We start from the raw sequence: 18734 nt of genomic DNA, 5'->3' as shown, positions 1-18734 counted from the left end.
AAAAATGTGTGAATATAGGGAAACAGATTTAAGCCTAAATTCCTTATATGTCAGATACCTGTGTGCGCGCGCCGGCCCGTGTATTGGTGTTGATCCCCTGTATGCTGGTTTAATTAAATTGCACAAGTCCCAAAAAAAAGATTTTTGTGAACTCGCCTGTAAGGTCTTTCTCACTTAGTTCATTGGGGGACACAGGACCGTGGTATAGGTTACTCCCTCTCATAGGTGGAGTGATTGCACTGCCACGGAGTAGGCATTACACCCCCCCCCCTCCCCCATAGGTGGGGTAATTACACTACCGCTGGATACGGTTCTGATTATCGCGCTAACCCCTTCCTTACTTGGAGGGTCGCACTACCACTGGATGCTATTCCATCAGTCGTTTGCCATCACCAAGCTTCGTGTGGCATTACCCCCTTCCACAAGTGATCCGTTAACGGGGGAAATCGCTAAGCATCTTATAGCTGCTTGCTGCCACTAGGAGGCGACACTAGGCTGAAAAGTGATATGCTCTCTCCAGGCGGGAGGCGGTATAGCCGGCAGGGGAGGAGTTATCAGTTGGTGCCCAAGCAATAGTAGGAGGAGAAAAACCATACGGTAAAGAACCAACTGACAAATGCCAGTCGGATCGAACCAGAACTGAGGACCATACTGGCCCACCAACCGCCATAATGTGCGGCAAACAGAACCACTGGGTGGGAGCTGTGTCCCCCAATAAACTAAGCGAGAAAGATTTTACAGACGAGTTCACAAAAATCTAGTTTTCTCGCTCGTATCATTGGGGGACACAGGACCGTGGGACGTCCTAAAGCAGTCCACGGAAAGGGAAACAAATCATGCGCCCATGGAGAAAACTCCCCCGAGGATGCGTAATCCACTGCCACCTGCAAGACCTTGCTGCCCGGTAGGCACCCGGTAAGGCTACTTTCACACCTGCGTTAGGTGCGGATCCGTTTGGTATCTGCACAGACTGATCCGCACCCATAATGCAAACGATTGTATCCGTTCAGAACGGATCCGTTTGCATTACCATGAACAAAAAAATTATTTTTTTGTTCATGGTAAGGGTCCATTTACACGTCCGCAATTTCGTTCCGCATTTTGCGGAACGGAATTGCGGACCCATTTATTTCTATTGCGGATCCACACTTCCGATCCCGAAAAAAAATAGAACATGTCCTATTCTTGTCCGCAATTGTGGACAAGAAAAGGCATTTTCTATGAGAGTGCCGGCAATGTGCGGTGCGCAAAACACACACAGACGTGTGAATGGACCCCAATGCAAACTGACCCGTTTTGACTTACATTGAAAGTCAATTGGGGCGGATCAGTTTTCAATTGCACCATATTGTGTCAGTGAAAACGGATGCGTTCCCATTGACTTACATTGTAAGTCAGGACGGATCCATTTGGCTCCGCATCGTCAGGCGGACATCAAAACGCAGCGTTCTGGTGTCCACCTCCAGAGCGGAATGGAGGCTGAACGGAGGCAAACTGATGCATTCTGACCGGATCCTTATCCATTCAGAATGCATTGGGGCTGAACTGATCCGTTTTGGGCCGCTTGTGAGAGCCCTGAAACGGATCTCACAAGCGGACCCAGAAACGCCAGTGTGAAAGTAGCCTAAAACTGGTGAACGCGTGCCCGGAGACCAAGACACTGCCTTCTACAACTGGAAAGCTGATGCATGGAGGAGATGAGACCAGCGGTGAGCCATAACTCCGCTGAGCGGTTCCTTGCCCCAGGAGCGGAATGCCCGAGCAACTGTCCAACAGATATACCTGGAAAACATCCCTTTGGAGGCCAAGCTTTGACAAGGACCTCCAGGAAAAAACAGGTAAAAGTCTGAACGGTGGTAAGCGCTAGACATGGACAAGAGAGGCCAAATCACATGGATGATGGAGAGCCGCTCTCTATAATGCGAGGGAGAAACAAGAGAGACACCCATGTCTGATGACGTGGAAGGCGGCGACTACCTTCTGCAAAGAAAGAAAATACTGGGCGGAGCTCTGCCTTATGTTCATGACAAAGAAAAAAGTACGTACAAGAACTCCGAAAAACGCCGGGTGGATGATCCCGCTACCCGGAATGCCGCCTTCCCAGAAATAAAAAGGAGAAGACCTGTTCCTCACTGAAACGCCACAAAACGACCTACAGGTCATTTGTACGAAACCGACTTCTGGCCGCAACTGTGGAAGCAGAACCAAAAATCCAGGTCCTCAGGATCCTCCTCTGGTCAAGAGAACACCCCCTAGGAAGAGGTAAATTGGTAGACCAATGCCTCTAGAGCCGAAGAGGCTTGTGGTGAGACTTCTAGCGAGAGAAGCTGCTTAAGAAACCACTGAGAAAAACAAAACAAAATGCCCAACGGCAGGCCAAAGAACCAATACCTCAGAGAAAGGTAGAAGTAAAGCCGATGTGAGCATCACCGGTGATGGGAAGCCCCGTCAGTGACCATATATTGACAATGTGGCAACCCTGCCTGGAAGGGCAGATGAGTAGGACCAAGATGAGAGAAATACTCTTGCTGGGTGGAGTGAGATTACGACGTCCAACGCCCCCACCGTACCAGAGGAACACTGGACACGTGAAAAAAAATAGAGCTGGGAATCCAGAGCCATACAACCCATGGCTACTGGTCAGCTAGACAGAAGGGGAAGGTGGTCAGCCATCCAGCTCGAGGAGGGACAGGAAAAGAAAAGAGGATGTTCAGTTCCAGGAACGAAACCCCTACCAGCGGTGGCGAGGCGTGACAGGTACCCGTTCTGCTCAGCGTGGGGAGACTCTTAGTCCACACTCTGAATGAGCAGTGAAAGGAATGACCACCATCGGCTTAAGGTGACGTAGACATTACTCATATCTGAAGAGAGGTAGCACCAATGGCGTCACGGCATCAACTATTCACACCCAAGTCCCGCTTATAACCGCAATCTAGTAGTAGACGAGTGGCGCAGGGATTAAAGCTACCCAGTATAGCGCACCTAAAGGTAGGTGCTGATCAGCAGTGACTGTTACGCCATCGCAAAGCCCGAGTTGACGACAGAAGGACAACAGTTGTCAGAGCAACAGCCAATTATCGGAAGTGTAAACTAGTAAGAGGCCGAGGCTAAAGCCCATTCCCATCTGAGACTGGCGCTCTACAGAATCTAGTGGTAATGCAATACTCCGCCTGAGGAGGAGGCCATACAAGGGAAGCCACAAGTGTAATGCTAAAGCCATACTCCAGCTGAGGAGGAGGCCACACCGTAGAGGCCACCGATTCCAGTGCTGTGCAGTAGGAACCCTAGTATGTAGTGGTGACACGAATACCCCTTGTACAGTAGGAGCTACAGCATGCTGCGCCAGCGTAAAACTGAGGGGAGGCCTGAGGACATCCAGCAGAAGCCATGCTACCATGCTGCCCCAGTTAAGTAGAGCTAATCCTAAACACTCCACCTGAAAAAAGGGTGTTGAACAGGAGCAACCGCCGAAGCAGTGCCAGGGTAGAAGCCCTACCTGAGGGGGGCTGCCCCACTGCAGCGACTACAATCTCTAGTCCTAGCGTGAAAACGTCCCCTGCGGAGGAGAACCCGCTGTAGTAGCCACTGCAGAGTGCCAGCAAAACCACTTCACCTGGATAAGGAAGAGTGGTGGACAAAGAATACAGAGTCAGTGCAACATTCGGCTCACTAGATCGTAATCACAATATTCTGTGCAATGGCGTGCGCACTACACGTTGTCGAGGACCAATACCATGACCGACCTGAACGGTGGAAGCCCATGGGGGTGTCTAGGACACAAGTGTTACTGGGTAACCCCCCTGAGAGAACAAAGGTCAACATATTTGCGCCCCCAACCAGTGCCGGAAGAAAAACAAGATTTTGTAAAACATACCAGTAAAATCTCTTTCTCGCCCATATTCATTGGGGGACACAGAGACCGTGGGTATAGCTATGTCCTCTAGGAGGCGCTGACACTAGATAAAGCTGTTAGCTCCTCCCCTGGCAGCTATACCCCCTCCAGCCTGGAGAAGGAGCTTCAGTTTGTGAGAAGCAGTAGGAGAAGCAAGTAAACCAACGAAAAAACGTGGAACAGCAACAATGCCAAGAACCGAACCGGGTTCTAACCAGCAACAGCCACAACTGTGGCCGAACAACAATACTGGGTGGGTGCGGTGTCCCCCAATGAAGAGCGAGAAAGATTTGACTGGTAAGTTTTACAATCTTTTCTCGCCCATATTCATTGGGGGGGACACAGAGACCATAGGACGTCCGAGAGCAGTCCAACAGGGAGGGAAATACCACAGACCCATGAAGCAAGCGGCCATGCCAAAAGAACTCCGCCCGAGAAGGAAGCCAGGCAAGGGAAGTCACACTGCAATGCCAGCCCCATATCCCAGCAGAGGAGGGAACACCCGTAGAAGCCACCGATCCGGTGCTAAAGAGTCCACCGCCTAGCGAGGGGCTGTGCAGTAAAAACCCAAGCATGTAGGGAAAATAATACCGCTACCACAGTGGTAGCCAGCGCTTGCCCCGGCAATGCAAAAACTGAGGGAGAGGCCCGATACTATCCGTAGAAACCACGTGCCACACTGCCCTAGTTACGTGGAGCTAACCCTAAAATTCTACCTGGAAGGGCGCAACTGCCAAGCTAGCTCCAGGGTAGGAACCCTACCGGGGAAGGGGGGGGTGATGTCCCACTGCAGCGACCATGAACTCGAACATTAGCGACAAGCCGCACCTGTGGAGGAAAACAAGCTGTAGGAGCTAAATCAGAGTCGCCAGCATAACCACTTCCCCAGAGAATGGGGAGTGATGGATAGAGAATACGGAGTCAGCGAAAAGAGCCGACTCGCTGGAACGTACTCACTAGGTAAGTACAACGGAGTATGTATTACGTAGTGATGCGGACAATATCAGGACCGACCGGAGCAACAGAGACCCTTGGAGATGGGGGGGTCTGTAAGACCCACAAGTGATGCTAGGAACCCCCTGGAAGACAGAGGATGTCATAATCAGGTGTGAAACCAGCACCAAAAGAAGGATGTAACGATGAATAGCCCCCGTATCCACTGGTGGCACCCATATAACACTAGGGTAAGAGTGTCGGGCGCCTGCGAGAACCAACTGTAGCCACGCCCTCTTGGGAATAAGCGAAGGCACCTAGAGCCGTAGTAGATGTTACTCCCCGCTAGTGGATCACTAGCGGAGGGGGGAAATGCGACAGAAGCACGGTGATGTGCAACCCTCCGCCTATGGAATGATAGCAGACAGTCGGAACCGTATTCAATGGTAGAGTAATTAGCTACCCAAGGAAGGTGTGAGCATACGGCAAATACTGGTCAGTGGTAGGGAGAGTACCCCTCCTAAGAAGGGGGGCGAATGCCCACAGTGAGAACTAGCGCAGATGGCGAGTCCTGTACCCTGTGGAGTGCAATAGTGCACCTAAGGGGGTAATGCATACGACAGTACTGCTTGCCACCTAGACGCAATCTCTGAAAGATTGCTTCGGACTCATAACAGGATCCGAATCAGAGATTCTCCCCTCTTCATGGACGGACCCGCCCCAGTGAGGGAGGGTGTGTCTGAGCATGATTTTTAGGGAGGAAGAGTGGGGGAACGGAAACAGTCGAGGAGAAAATTGTCCTGCTGCGGTTCGCTTGCGCGTAGAGCTACCCTTCAGAATCTCGCCCCTGGCAGTTGTGGACTGCGCAGGCGGGGACTTATCAACCAAACCACCCGAGGGTTGAACGGAAACTCCCAGAAGTCTCTCCACCGGATTGTCAACCAAAGAACCCCGGAGGGTGGATGGGAGAATCCAGCGGACCCCACTGGATTGCGCAGGTGGAGGATTTATCAACCAAACGGCCCCGTAGGACAGATTGGGATCCTGCAGAGAACCTTCACTGAGTGGAGAATAATCAACCAACGGCCCCGGAGGACGGATTTGGATCCTGCGGTGGTCCGTCACTGGATTTCGCAGGTGGAGAATCAACCAAACGGCCCCGGAGGACGGAATTGGGATCCTGCAGTGGTCCCTCACTGGATTGCCCAGGTGGAAATTTATCACCTAACGGCCCCGGAGGACGGATTGGATCCTGCAGGGGTCCGTCACTGGATTGCGCATGTGGAGAATCATCAACCAAACAGCCCCGGGGCGGTATTAGGAACTATGCGAGTGTGGCTGAGGAGGGGGACCCGTATGGACGGACATATCCTTTATTATTATTTTTTTTTAATAAAACTAGGAAACCGGCCTCAGTGACAAGAGGCAGTAAGGGCTGTTTCACACGAGCGGATGCCGTGCGTGACATCCGCTCCGTGAATGACAGCCAAGACCCGATGCAGACAGCAGAAGCACAGAGCATTAGCATGACTGATGCTCCGTGCCTCTTTGTGATCTCTTTACTACGAAATCACAGTGACAACTTTATCTCACTGTGATTTCGTAGTAAAGAGATCACAGAGAGGCACGGAGCATCAGTCATGTTAATGCTCTGTGCTTCTGCAGTCTGCATCGGGTCTTGGCTGTCATTCACGGAGCAGATGTCACGCACGGCATCCGCTCGTGTGAAACAGCCCTAAGGGGTTAATTCCTCCACTCATGTATCAACCAAACCACCCGAGGGTCAGTGTACTCAGGGGAAGGGCCCCAGATAATCAGGTGCCAGCCTAAGAATGGTGGGTGGCCATGAAGGGTTAAGGCAGTGGCTCAGCAGGCGACTGGGGGAGGGGGAGAAGGGCGGGAAGAATCCTCCTAGAGGACATAGCTATACCCACGGTCTCTGTGTCCCCCAAGGAATATGGACGAGAAAGAAAGATACAATATGGAAGTAGCCACAGTATCCATATACCACTTGATGAAAAGTACAAGGTACCAGCGGGTACCGACTGTTGCCACGGCCCACCTGTGAAGGAAGACAAGACATCTAGTGTCGTGGCGTAGTTGAATTATAGCATGCAAAGATGCTTAGCAATTACCCTGTTAACAAATCACTTGTGAAAGGGGGTAATGCCACAGAAAGCATGGTGATGGCAAACGACTGATGGAATAGCATCCAGTGGTAGTGCGATCCTCCAGTTAAGGAAGGGGGTAGCGCGATAATCAGAACAGTATCCAACAGTAGTGTAATTAACCCACCTATGGAGGGGGGGGGTGTAATGCCTACAGTAAGCACTGCACTCAGTGGCAGTGCAGTCACTCCACCTATGAAAGGGAGTAACATATACCACGGTCCTGTGTCCCCCAAGGATACGAGCGAGAAATGTAAATTCCAACCGTGTGGAAATAGAATTCATGGAAACTGACAAATGAGGGCCTGACGCTCAATTTCTCGTTATCACACAGTTAAATTGCTGCCCTACTGTGTGTCTTTTAGTAAATCATATACATATGCTGGTTTAGTTACATTTAACAACCTCAAAAAAAAAAAAAAAAAAAAAAAGATTCCAACCATATGGAAACTGAATATACGTAAACGGACGATTAAAGCTTGACGCTTAATTTCTCGTTAATACACAGTGGGAGATTGCTGCAGTAATCATGTATATATGCAGCTTAACCCCTTAAGGACTCAGCCCTATTTCACCTTAGGACCAGGCCATTTTTTGCAAATCTGACCAATGTCACTTTAAGTGGTGATAAGTGGGGACCAGTTCAGGTCTGAAGTCACTTTGCGAGGCTTACATAATAGAAACCACCCAAAAATTACCCCATTCTATAAACTACACCCCACAAGGTATTCAAAACGGATTTTACAAATGTCGTTAACCCTTTAGGTGTTTCACAAGAATTATTGGCAAATTGAGATTAAATTTCAGAATTTAAATTTTTGGGCAAATTTTCTATTTTAATCAATTTTTCCCAGTAACAAAGCAAGTGTTAACAGCCAAACAAAACTCAAATATTTATGGCCCTGATTCTGTAGTTTACAGAAACACCCCATATGTGGTCGTAAACCGCTGTACGGGCACACGGCAGGGCGCAGAAGGAAACGAATGCCATACGGTTTTTGGAAGGCAGATTTTGCTGGACTGGTTTTTTTGACACCATGTCCCATTTGAAGCCCCCCTGATGCACCCCTAGAGTAGAAACTCCATAAAAGTGGCCCCATTTTAGAAACTACGGGATAGGGTGGCAGTATTGTTGGTACTAGTTTAGGGTACATATGATTTTTGGTTGCTCTATATTACACTTTTTGTGAGGCAAGATAACAAGAAATAGCTGTTTTGGCACCGTTTTGTATTTTTTGTTATTTACAACATTCATCTGACAGGTTAGATCATGTGATATTTTTATAGACCAGGTTGTCACGGACGTGGCGATACCTAATATGTATACTTTTTTTTTTATTTATGTAAGTTTTACACAATGATTTCATTTTTGAAGCAAAAAAAAATAAAAAAACGAGATTTTTGTATAACTTACCAGTAAAATCTCTTTCTCGCTCTTTCCTTGGGGGACACAGAAGACCTTGGGTATAGCTCATCATCTCCCTAGGAGGCGTGACACTAAGTGAAGACTGTTAAGCCCCTCCTCCACAGCTATACCCTCAGCCTGGAGAGAGAGACTGCCAGTTGCGTGTCCAAGTAGTGAGAAAAGGCAAAGTCCAAAAAATTGGAACCAACAAGCCAACTACCCTAAGGGTAAAACAAACTCGGAAACAGTCAGAGAAGAACAAAGAATGGGTGGGTGCTGTGTCCCCCAAGGAAAGAGCGAGAAAGAGATTTTACTGGTAAGTTATACAAAAATCTCGTTTTCTCGCCCAATTACCTTGGGGGACACAGAAGACCTTGGGACGTTCAAAAGCAGTCCAAAGGGGGAGGGACCGCAGCACCAAGGCGAAGCACCCGAAGGCATCAAAAAAACCCGCCGCCTGCAGACCAGGCGGCCCAAGGCAGCATACGCCGAAGCCCGCGTATGCACCCTGTAGAACTCGGTAAGGTGTGCAAGGAAGACCAGTGACCGCCTTGCACAAATGGATGGCCGAAGCCTAAAGCCTCCGGCCCAGGAAAAAACCGACGGCCCTGGCCAAATGAATGGTGACACCAAAAGCAGGACCCTGCCCTTGGTGCGGCAACCACAACAAGAGCCACTCTGAGAAAGCGGAAGAAAGCCACCCTGGAGGCCGTCAACCCTTTGCTCGGACCTCCTGGAAACATAAGAGACCGAACTCGACAAGAGTCGGAGATCTCCAAGTAAAAACTGCAAGGCCCAAACAACGTCCAAATCGGTGAAGTGTCCGTTCCCGGGGGGGGGGGGGAGAAAGGGGAGGACGACTGCCTCAATGAAATGAAGGACAAATACCACCTTCAGAAGGAAGGAAGAGACGGAATGGAGAACAGTCCTGTCCTGGGGGAAGACAGAAGGCTCGGAACAAGAAGGGCCGCCACTCAGGCACCCGTCAGAGACACGATGGCTACAGAAACCCAACCGTACAGGACAGAAGGAGTAGAGAGAACTTCTGTAACGGCTCCAAGGAAAAATTGGAGCGCCAAGAGCCCAGTATGTAGTTCCCAGGACGGTACCGGAGGGCAGTACAAAGGAACCCAAGAGCCGCTCCATGGAAGAAGTTCCTGACAGGCCCAGAGGGACGGGGAACGCTGAAAGAGGAAGGACAGGAATGACACTTGATACTTCAAGCAACAGAGTCCCAGCCCCAGGTCCAGGCCGGACTGGAGAAAGACAGAACCATGGAGAAAGGCAGAGTGGGGGAACGCCCAGCTTCCCACAGAACCCCAGGTAAAGCCCTAAGTCCTACCACAGATCCTGGACGAAAACTCGGCTAGAAGCGAACACTAGCGAGCCCACTAGAGTCGCCTGGGCAAGCGGGTGAAAACCCAATGATCAGGCGCGGACCAGTAACACGGGTAGAACAGTCGGTAGAACTGGTCCCGTCGGCCCCCGAGCAAGGTTGTCCCGTATCCCCCCAGAGTGGGGAAGCAGAAGGACAAACGGACAGGAACCGAAGGGTCTGCCCAGCAACCGCCAGGACAAGACAGGCTAAAGCCGAAGCCAATGTAGCCACCACAGGAAGACAGACTACAGTTCCGGTGTGGGAGATCAAAAGACAATCCTGACCAAATGGTAGTCCTCCCAAGTTACCGAGAAGGTGAATCCAAAGCCGAAACATTGCCTAGAATGGAAAAAACGCAATCTGCACCCAGCGGGAGGACAGAAAGCGGTAGACCCGGTAACTAGGCACACAGCTAGCACAGCCAGTGTGGACAAGGGAGACTGAAAAGGAACACCATAACCATCCAAATGAACAAACATGCTCTCCCCAGAGGGAAGGGCAGTGAAGGAACAGCCTCTGAAGCGTGGCCGGAACAGACGCCACATCGGAATGATCTGTACCGAGTGGGAGTCAAACAGAGCCGGCGAGAAAAGGCAGGCGAGACAGAGGCCGGTATAACACCCTCCAACCAAAAAAGGGGGGGTGGGCAACAGAGAGGCCATAGGACAGCTCAAAAGCAGAACACCGCTACACAGAGACGCCCGGTTCACCGCCACGCAGAAGGCGAATACCCTGAAGAACCCAAGGTGGAGGTCCCCCGGACCTGTATAAGCGAGCACCCAAGAGAAGTTGGGTGACCTCCCCAAGAAGAGCGGCCCGAACCTGGTAGCAGATCAGACTGAAGCACCGAGGGCGCCAATCCGGAAAGAATCATACCACACTGCACCAGAATGATCTCCTTAGAGAATAGTGCAAGGCTTGCGGCAATCATCGTATCCCAAGAGAAAAAGAATGTCGCAGGAGGAAGGAGGCTACGTACGAGTAGCCCCGTAAGCAGTGAGAAGGCCAACCCACCTACAGGACGAGAAGGCATACACGGCCCAAACAACGCACAAGAACGTCCGCTCACTGCAAAAATATAACACCGCGAAGAGGGCCAGCCACAGAGTGCCACAGTATCTACGGGAGTGCAAACTGAAAGGAGTTATGCACAAGACTAATATGGAATGCGATGGAACGCAAACTGACCGCCCCGAAAGGGAGGAAATGTACCTGGCAAACTGCAGTGGGCAAGAATGCAAAGGCCTGCCCCAAAAAGGGGGAGATGCCCAAGGCCGGACCTACGTCAGAGAAGTGGGGCATACCATACTTCGCCCAGAAAGGCGCCATGCACATGGCCACACAGTATCCAGCGGAAACGCAGGAGGTCCACCTAGGGAAAAGGGGGACATGCATAGGGCTATCCTAGCATTAAGTGAGAGTGCAACAATTCACCCAACACCGAAATTTCGTGAGAGTGTAACTACTCCGCCAATGAAGGGGAACATGTGCAAGTCCAGTACAGCACATACAAGGACAGCCTTGAATCTTGTGAGCGTGCAAAATTCCACCCATGGAATGAGGGGTGGTCACGCACAAGGCCAGCACCGTATCCAAGGGGAGCGCAAGCGTTCCGCCCATGTTAGAGGCCATGCTCAAGGCCAGCAACGTATCTGGTGAGCGTAGTATGCCGCCCAGAAAAGGAAGGGGGGGGGGGGGGGAAATCATGCACAAGGCCAGCATCGCATTCAGGGAGAATGCGAGCAGTCGGTGAGAATGTGTGTATGCCACCTGAAGGAGGCATGCCCATGGCCGGCAGCGAATCCAGTGAGAGTGCGTACACCGCCCACGGAAGGGGGGTCATGATGTGGCTGACGGTGGATCCAGAGAGAGTGCATGTATAGGGGTCATGCACATGGCCAACAATGTACAGGCGAGAGAACAACCACCGACCGAGGGAGTGTATGTATGCCGCCACCCGGGAAGGAGGCATGCCCAAGGCCGGTAGTGAATCCAATGAGAGTACATCATATCGCCTATGGAAGGTGGTCATGCACATGGCTGGCAGTGAATCCAGTGAGAGTGCCGAATGCCGTCCACAGAAGGGAGTCATGCCTATGGCAGGCAGCGAATCCAGAGAGAGTGCAGCGTTCCGCCTAAGGAAGGGGGTCGTGCACATGGCCAGCACCGTATCCGGTGAAAATGCAGTATTCCGCCTAAAAAAGGGGGGTCACGCACATGATCGGCAACGAATCCAGTGAGAGTGTAGCGTTCCGCCTATGGAAGGGGGGCACGCACATGGCCGGCAGCTAATCCAGTGAGAGTGCAGAGTTCCGCCTAAGGAAGGGGGTCGTGCACATGGCCAGCACCGTATCCGGTGAAAGTGCAGTATTCCGCCTAAAAAAGGGGGTCATGCACATGATCGGCAACGAATCCAGTGAGAGTGTAGCGTTCCGCCTATGGAAGGGGGGCACGCACATGGCCAGCAGCGAATCCAGTAAGAGTGCCGTGTTCCACCTATGTAAGGGGGTCGTGCACATGGCCAGCATTGTATCCGGAGAAACTGCAGTAGGCCGCCAAAGAAAGGGGGATCATGCACAAGGCCAACCCGCAGTTAGGGAGAGTGCAGTATCCCGCCCAGGAGGGGGGTCCTGCACATGGCAGGCACCATAACTGGAGAAGGTGACGAATGTTGCCTACAGAAAAAAGCATGCACCTTGACCAGCGCCGTAGCGCGGAGAGGGCAAAAAAAAAAAAAAAAAACCCCAGAAGGGGAAAAAAGAACCTGGCAGCGCCGCAGCCGGGGAGCGCGACACCATGCCGCCTATGGAAGGGGGGCATGTATACAGGCAGCACTCTGAGATGAGGCTGCAGCGTCCTGCGCAGCCCACAAGTCATATATATAATAAATATTTATTTTTTTTTTTTTTAACACACAGCCTCACTGAGGCAGATGCCACCTACAGGGCACAGATCCACCCATACAGGCCTATCCTCTGTGGGCGGGGGAACCTCCAGGCGGGAAAAATTCGCGCCTGGAGAAGTTCCAGCCCCCTCCAACAGAGGCCTGAATTTTTGCGGCCTAGTAGGCCGTGAAGCTGGGGCCTAAATTTTTAGCGGCGCCCGGCGAACCGGGGCCGCACAGTATTTAAAGTAGCGGCCGGGCCTACGGAGCGGCACATACCGGCCGCGGGTGCCCACCCCGCGGGCCGGAAGAGCCGGGGCCTAAATTTTTAGCGCCGCCCGGCTGACCGGGGCCGCAAGTACCTAAAGTACCAGCCGGGCCTACGGAGCGGCACATACCGGCCGCGGGTGCCCACCCCGCGAGCCGGGGACCGGGATCGTCTTGAAGTGGAACACAAGACTTCGGCGCCCGGCCGACCGGAAGGTTCCGACGGTCAGCCGGGGCTGTTGAAGCGCTCCTTTGCAGGCCACGGTGCCCACCCAGGTGTCCGGAAGTCAGGACCCTGCACCCGGCAGCCATTTTACCCCTGGAGCGGGCCCTTGGCCTAGAACAGCGCTCCATATGATTTCACCCCTGCCGGCAGCTACAACCACCTTTCCCCTGGACCGGTGCCCGTGAGAGCAGGGAGGGTCAGTGGCAGCAAGGCACGGGCCCTCTGGCCCTGAAGTAGTGGCCGGTAAGAGGGAGGGGGACCCTGAGACCGGGTCTGTGAGGGTGGGACGCCTGCATGACCCCTCCGTCAGGGGCAGCTAGGTGCGGACCTCCGCAGCTCCCTAGGCATTCCTCTTGTAGGAACAAGGGTGCCAATGTCCTGGAGGCCAGGAGAGAGGGAGCAGATGTCGACCTGCGGCAGCCCAGGGCCAGCCTAGGTCTAGCAGGGACAGAAGGGTCCATAGGCCCAGGTAAGGGTCAGGCACGCAGGAGACCGAGGGGGGGGGGGGGGGGGGGGATGTAGGGCTGGAGAAGCCAATCTCTCACCATAGCCGTCTTCACCCTCGGTCCGTTCCAGCAGGGTCGCCCCTTCAGCTACTGGCACCGTAGTGGCAGGACGCCGGGGGAGGGACTTGGCGTGCGGGCAACCCTTGCGCTGGCGGGATGCAGGGGAGCTGGGCTGCCCTGGTCCACCTTGCCTTCTGTGGGGGAGGCAGCAGTGCGGGTGACCGGCACTGGCGCAGCTCAACCCCGGGAGAACAGAGAGGTCTAGTGCGTCTCTGTTATCCCTGATGATCTGGAACAAAAAGAAAATAAAAAAGTAAAAATCTAAAATTGAAACAAGGAGAAAGCAGCCCTGCAGAGCAGGGAGTGTCTTGCCTCCTTGGACACTAAGCAAAAACTGGCAGTCTCTCTCTCCAGGCTGAGGGTATAGCTGTGGAGGAGGGGCTTAACAGCTTTCACTTAGTGTCACGCCTCCTAGGGAGATGATGAGCTATACCCAAGGTCTTCTGTGTCCCCCAAGGAAATTGGGCGAGAAATCATGTTTTAGTGTCTCTATAGTCTGAGAGACATAATTTTTTCAGTTTTTGGGTGATTACCTTGAGTAGGGTATGATTTTTGCGGGATGAGATGACGGTTTTATTGGCACTATTTTGGGGAGCGTGTGACTTTTTGATTGCTTGCTATTACACTTTTTGTGATGTAAGGTGACAAAAATAAAAACATATTTTACATTTTTTACGGTGTTCATCTGAGGGGTTAGGTCATGTGATATTTTTATAGAGCCGGTCGATACGGACGCGGCCATACCTTTTTTGTATACTTTTTTTTTAATTTAAGTTTTACACAATAATATAATTTTTGAAACAAAACAAAAAAAAAAATTATATTTTAGTGTCTCCATATTCTGAGCCATAGTTTTTTTTTTTGGGCGATTGTCTCAGGTAGGGGCTCATTTTTTGCGGGATGAGGTGACGGTTAGATTGGTACTATTTTGGTGGGCAAACCCCTTTTTGATCGCTTGCTGTTGTACTTTTTGTGATGTAAGGTGACAAAAAAATGGTTTATTTAGCACAGTTTTTTTGTACGGTGTTCATCTGAGGGGTTAGGTCATGTGATATGTTTATCGATACGGATATTCAATATGTATACTCCCCCCCCCCCCCCCCCTATTTTTTACCATTTTTTTTTTAACTTTATTTGGGGAAAATGGAATTTTTTTATTTTTTTACTTGAAACTTTCAATTTTTTGGGGGGAAAACTTTATTTTTTCACCTTTTTTTTTCCACTTTATTTTTTGTCCCACTTTGGGACTTGAACTTTGGGGGGTATGTTCCTTTACAATACATTCCAATACTTCTGTATTGGAATGCATTGGCTGTATGAGTAATACTGTGTGTATTACTCATACAGCTTCTGGCCTCTGAGATCCAGGGGGCTGGATCTCACAGGCTCATCACTGGAAGGCAGCGCGATGCCTTCCTTAGACATCGCGCTGCCTTCCATCCCATCGGGTCCCCCCCACAGACGCATGGGGACTTGATGGCATGGCCGCCGCAACCGCAGGTCTGAATTGACAAATTCACATGACCCCCCCCGGCGTTGTGACAGGATGCCCGCTGAATGATTTTAGCGGGCATCCTGTTCCGATTAACCCCCGCCGCAATCGCAGTTTAAACCTTAAGGACTCAGGAAACATGCCGTACCGGTACGTCATGCGTCCCTAAGGGGTTAATTAAAATGAACCCCACCAAAAAAAAAAAAAAATAAGGGGAATATGCGGGCATGTAGCTACTTCTGAAAGCAGGCACAGTCACAGGACCTGTTCCTCTTTTCCTGCTTCTCTCTATTGTACACAACACATTCTTCTTTGAAATCCTAGCTTTCCCTTCACTCTCCCTGGCACTAAGCTTGATTGTTTTGTCTCTCCCTGAGATCGTTTTACTGGCAGACACTAACACCCAACCGCCCTCATTCACAGCCCAGCACAGAATGACGTTCTGCTCGCTGCAGCACCGATTGGCTCTTCGAGGATGTCTGTCAGCCTGGGAGCCCATTTAGGGCAAGTCCCGCCCCCCCCAAATATCCTCTCAGAGTCACGTGAGAACCCTTCTTCCTCATTGGTGCGCTTTATCTACCTGCCGTTTTAGTGGATTGGTCTGCCGCCTGAAAAATAGCAAAGTTTGGTCCAAACTGGTTCGCTCATCCTTAATCAGAACCAAAATCTAGTACAAAATCCACAAGTAACGCACACAGATTTCGTTGCAGATTTGAACGCCGGTTCAGGGTGGCACTTTTACACCACGTGGCATGAGGAATAAGTAAATTATGTATTTTCAGAACAAACCTTTTTCTTTTGATCGCCTCTCTCTGTCCCGGCTTCTGCTCCTGTGTTTGTAAGACTTGCGTTCTCTGCTTTTTGATCGGCGCTTGTCTTTGCTGGGAGATCGATGCTTCCGGTCTGTTCTGTTGTGACTTCGGCTGCGCTGACGTTCTCTGCTTCTTAAAACAACAGAGGAATTAATAAATGTGAAGACTGAAACACTACAACACCGCACAAACCGGATAAAGGGCCCCTGGTCGTCACCATCTGGGTTTAACATAAGGACGAGTGGAGGCAGAGAACTTGCCAATTCTAAAAAGGTCAACCAGCCAGGATGCCGCCAAGTAACCAACCTCCCTGAAAAGAGAGGTCCATTCTCAACAGTGGGAAGCACCTCAACACATGGTGCGCCATCTACTGGAAGGACAGATGTAGGATTCCAGAGTACACTCAGGGCTCATGCGCACATACATGTACTGGCCAGGCCCGTGCTGCACTCCGCAATGCCGTAGGGCCACTGCAGGACCCATTCACTACTTTTTTTTGCGGTGCTTCCGATCTGTGCCGCACCATATCGCCCGGTTTGCGAACCCATTCAAGTAAACAGCCGGTTCCCGTGTACTGCGGACCCACTGTTTGTGAGCCGCAATATGGGCACGGCCATGTGCACGAGCCCTTAGACGTTTTGCCAACCAATTTAACGAGATAATCCTACATAGCAGGGTGACCCAATGGGAAGTGTTTAGGCAGCAACATACCTGCTTCTCCTCCTATCCCTGCTCCGCGATCTCTTGTGGTCACGTGTCCGGCTACTTCTCCTTTCCGACGCTCTGCTGGAGTTGCGGCTGCGGGAGCGGCTTCTTTTGCGCTTGTCCTTCTCTCGGTTTCTGTCCTTTTCTCGCTCCTCTTCTTCTCTACGCCGCTTCTTTTCCTTTTCTTCTCGTTCACGTTCCTTCTCTTTTTCCCGATCTTTTTCCCGGTCTTTTTCGTCTTTCTCCTTTTTTAACCTATCTTCCCGTTCAGGCTCATCCGTCTTTTTCCTAAGTTTTTCCTTTGACAAAAAATACCAAAACATAAGTACAGACTCTGAACCCAAAAATGCAGCACAAAGGCACAACCTAAAGAACTGGAAAATAACCCCATCTTATAATTGCAGAAAGCGATAGCATCTCACAAGGTTAAACGTGTTCTCCAGGCTTTTAATATGGATGATCTATCCTCAGGATAGGTCATCAATATCAGATCGGCGGGGGTCCGGCACCCCCACCAATCAGCCGTATGAAGAGAGAGCGCGCGCTGCTGCTGCTATGTCTATGGCAAAGCAGTGAGCGAGCACGAAGAGACAGGACGTGCACATTGACTGCCCCTTCCCTTCATATAGCTGATCGGCAGGGGTGTCGGATCACCGCAGATCTGATGACCTATCCTGAGGATAGGTAATCAGTATTAAAAGCCCAGAGAACCCTTTAAAAAGGGGACCTCTCCCCGCTCCTGACAGGCCCGTTTTAATAGCTTCATGCGTTCCCCACGTATTAACACTTCTGGAGCATCTATTCCTATGGCTCTATGTTGTGTCATTCCTTTATTATTCCTACTAGAAGTTATGAATGAATTGTTAGCAGTCTGCAGTAGGGTTGTTGTGGGTATCAAAATTTCGATACCCAATCTATACTTTTGTCCCGGGATCTATACGATACCGGGATTAAATTTTTTTCGATACTGGGCTGTGCAGTCTAGTATCTCTGAACATGAGGGCGCTGCTGTCAGCGCGCTCATGTTCCCTCAGCAGCACAGAGGAGAAGGAAGCCGTGTCTCCCTCCCCCCTGTGCTGCCGCTGCCACCAATGAACAGAGAGGGGCGGGCGCACTGCGCCACCAATGACAGGACTTTAGGTATATATATATGACAGTACAGGTCTTATAAAGTGTATTAGAATCATCTACGTATCCCCCCTGTCCACCTTATAAATACAGTAAACTGAAGTTTTATAACCTGCTGGAATAGTCTTCATTCTGCCCACGGGGCGGCGTTTCATATAGGAGCGGATCCGTCTGTGCAGACATCAGACGGACCCGCTCTGAACGCAAGTGTGAAAGTAGCCTCAACTTGCGCCCAGCCAGCCTCGCCCCAACTGCCGTTTGAAGCGCCGCCCAGCTCATCAATATTCACTTCCCTGGACGGCTACTAGTGTCCCCGACGCAAGATCCGGCACATACCCAATATAATACTATGGGCATCGGCCTCCGACTCATCTTCAGCGCATGCACCCGGCACCCTCACTGGCCGGGTGATTCTCAGAGGCCGATGTAGCCTCTGCTTTATGTGCATGCGCCGGGCACAGTTCATAGCAGCGCTTCAGAGCGCTGCTCTGTTACATCTCAAAAGGGGTTAATTAGTGCGCAGGCGCGATATGATTAGTGCGGATTAGTGCACCGCCCAGCGAAATGAATATAGAGGAGCTGGGCGGCGCTTCAAACGGCAGTTGGGGCAAGGCTGGCTGGGCGCAAGTTGAGATGAAACGCCGCCCCGTGGGCAGATTGAAGACGATTCAAGCAGGTTATAAAACTTCAGTTTACTGTATTTATAAGGTGGACAGGGGGGATACGTAGATGATTCTAATACACTTTATAAGACCTGTACTGTTATATATATATATATATATATATATATATCTCCAAATATGCTTTTTGGGACTGTCAGTGTCCACTGTCCCTTTAAGGGTGTTTAAGCTAGGGGGGCTGAAGTGGTTAAGAGAAGA

General features: G+C 51.0%; 1 protein-coding gene across 3 annotated transcripts in view; it reads right to left on the bottom strand.

The window, feature by feature from the left end:
- LUC7L3 (LUC7 like 3 pre-mRNA splicing factor) overlaps window positions 1-18734 on the bottom strand; it is a 33844-nt gene that overhangs the window by 1991 nt on the left and 13119 nt on the right. For 2 of the 3 annotated variants that reach the window (XM_040434838.1, XM_040434839.1), the window contains exons 8-9: window positions 16735-17027; window positions 16001-16155 (exon numbers count right to left, since the gene is read on the bottom strand). In XM_040434838.1, the coding sequence (XP_040290772.1) occupies window positions 16001-16155; window positions 16735-17027 (448 nt within the window). The remainder of the gene's footprint in view (window positions 1-16000; window positions 16156-16734; window positions 17028-18734) is intronic. The other variant, XM_040434840.1, reaches the window with a different exon arrangement.

The sequence above is a fragment of the Bufo bufo genome, chromosome 6, assembly GCF_905171765.1.
Source record: "Bufo bufo chromosome 6, aBufBuf1.1, whole genome shotgun sequence".
In the NCBI taxonomy this organism is placed as follows: domain Eukaryota; kingdom Metazoa; phylum Chordata; class Amphibia; order Anura; family Bufonidae; genus Bufo; species Bufo bufo.
Note: the sequence above shows the minus strand (reverse complement) of the source record. Positions and strands in the feature narration are given on the sequence as shown.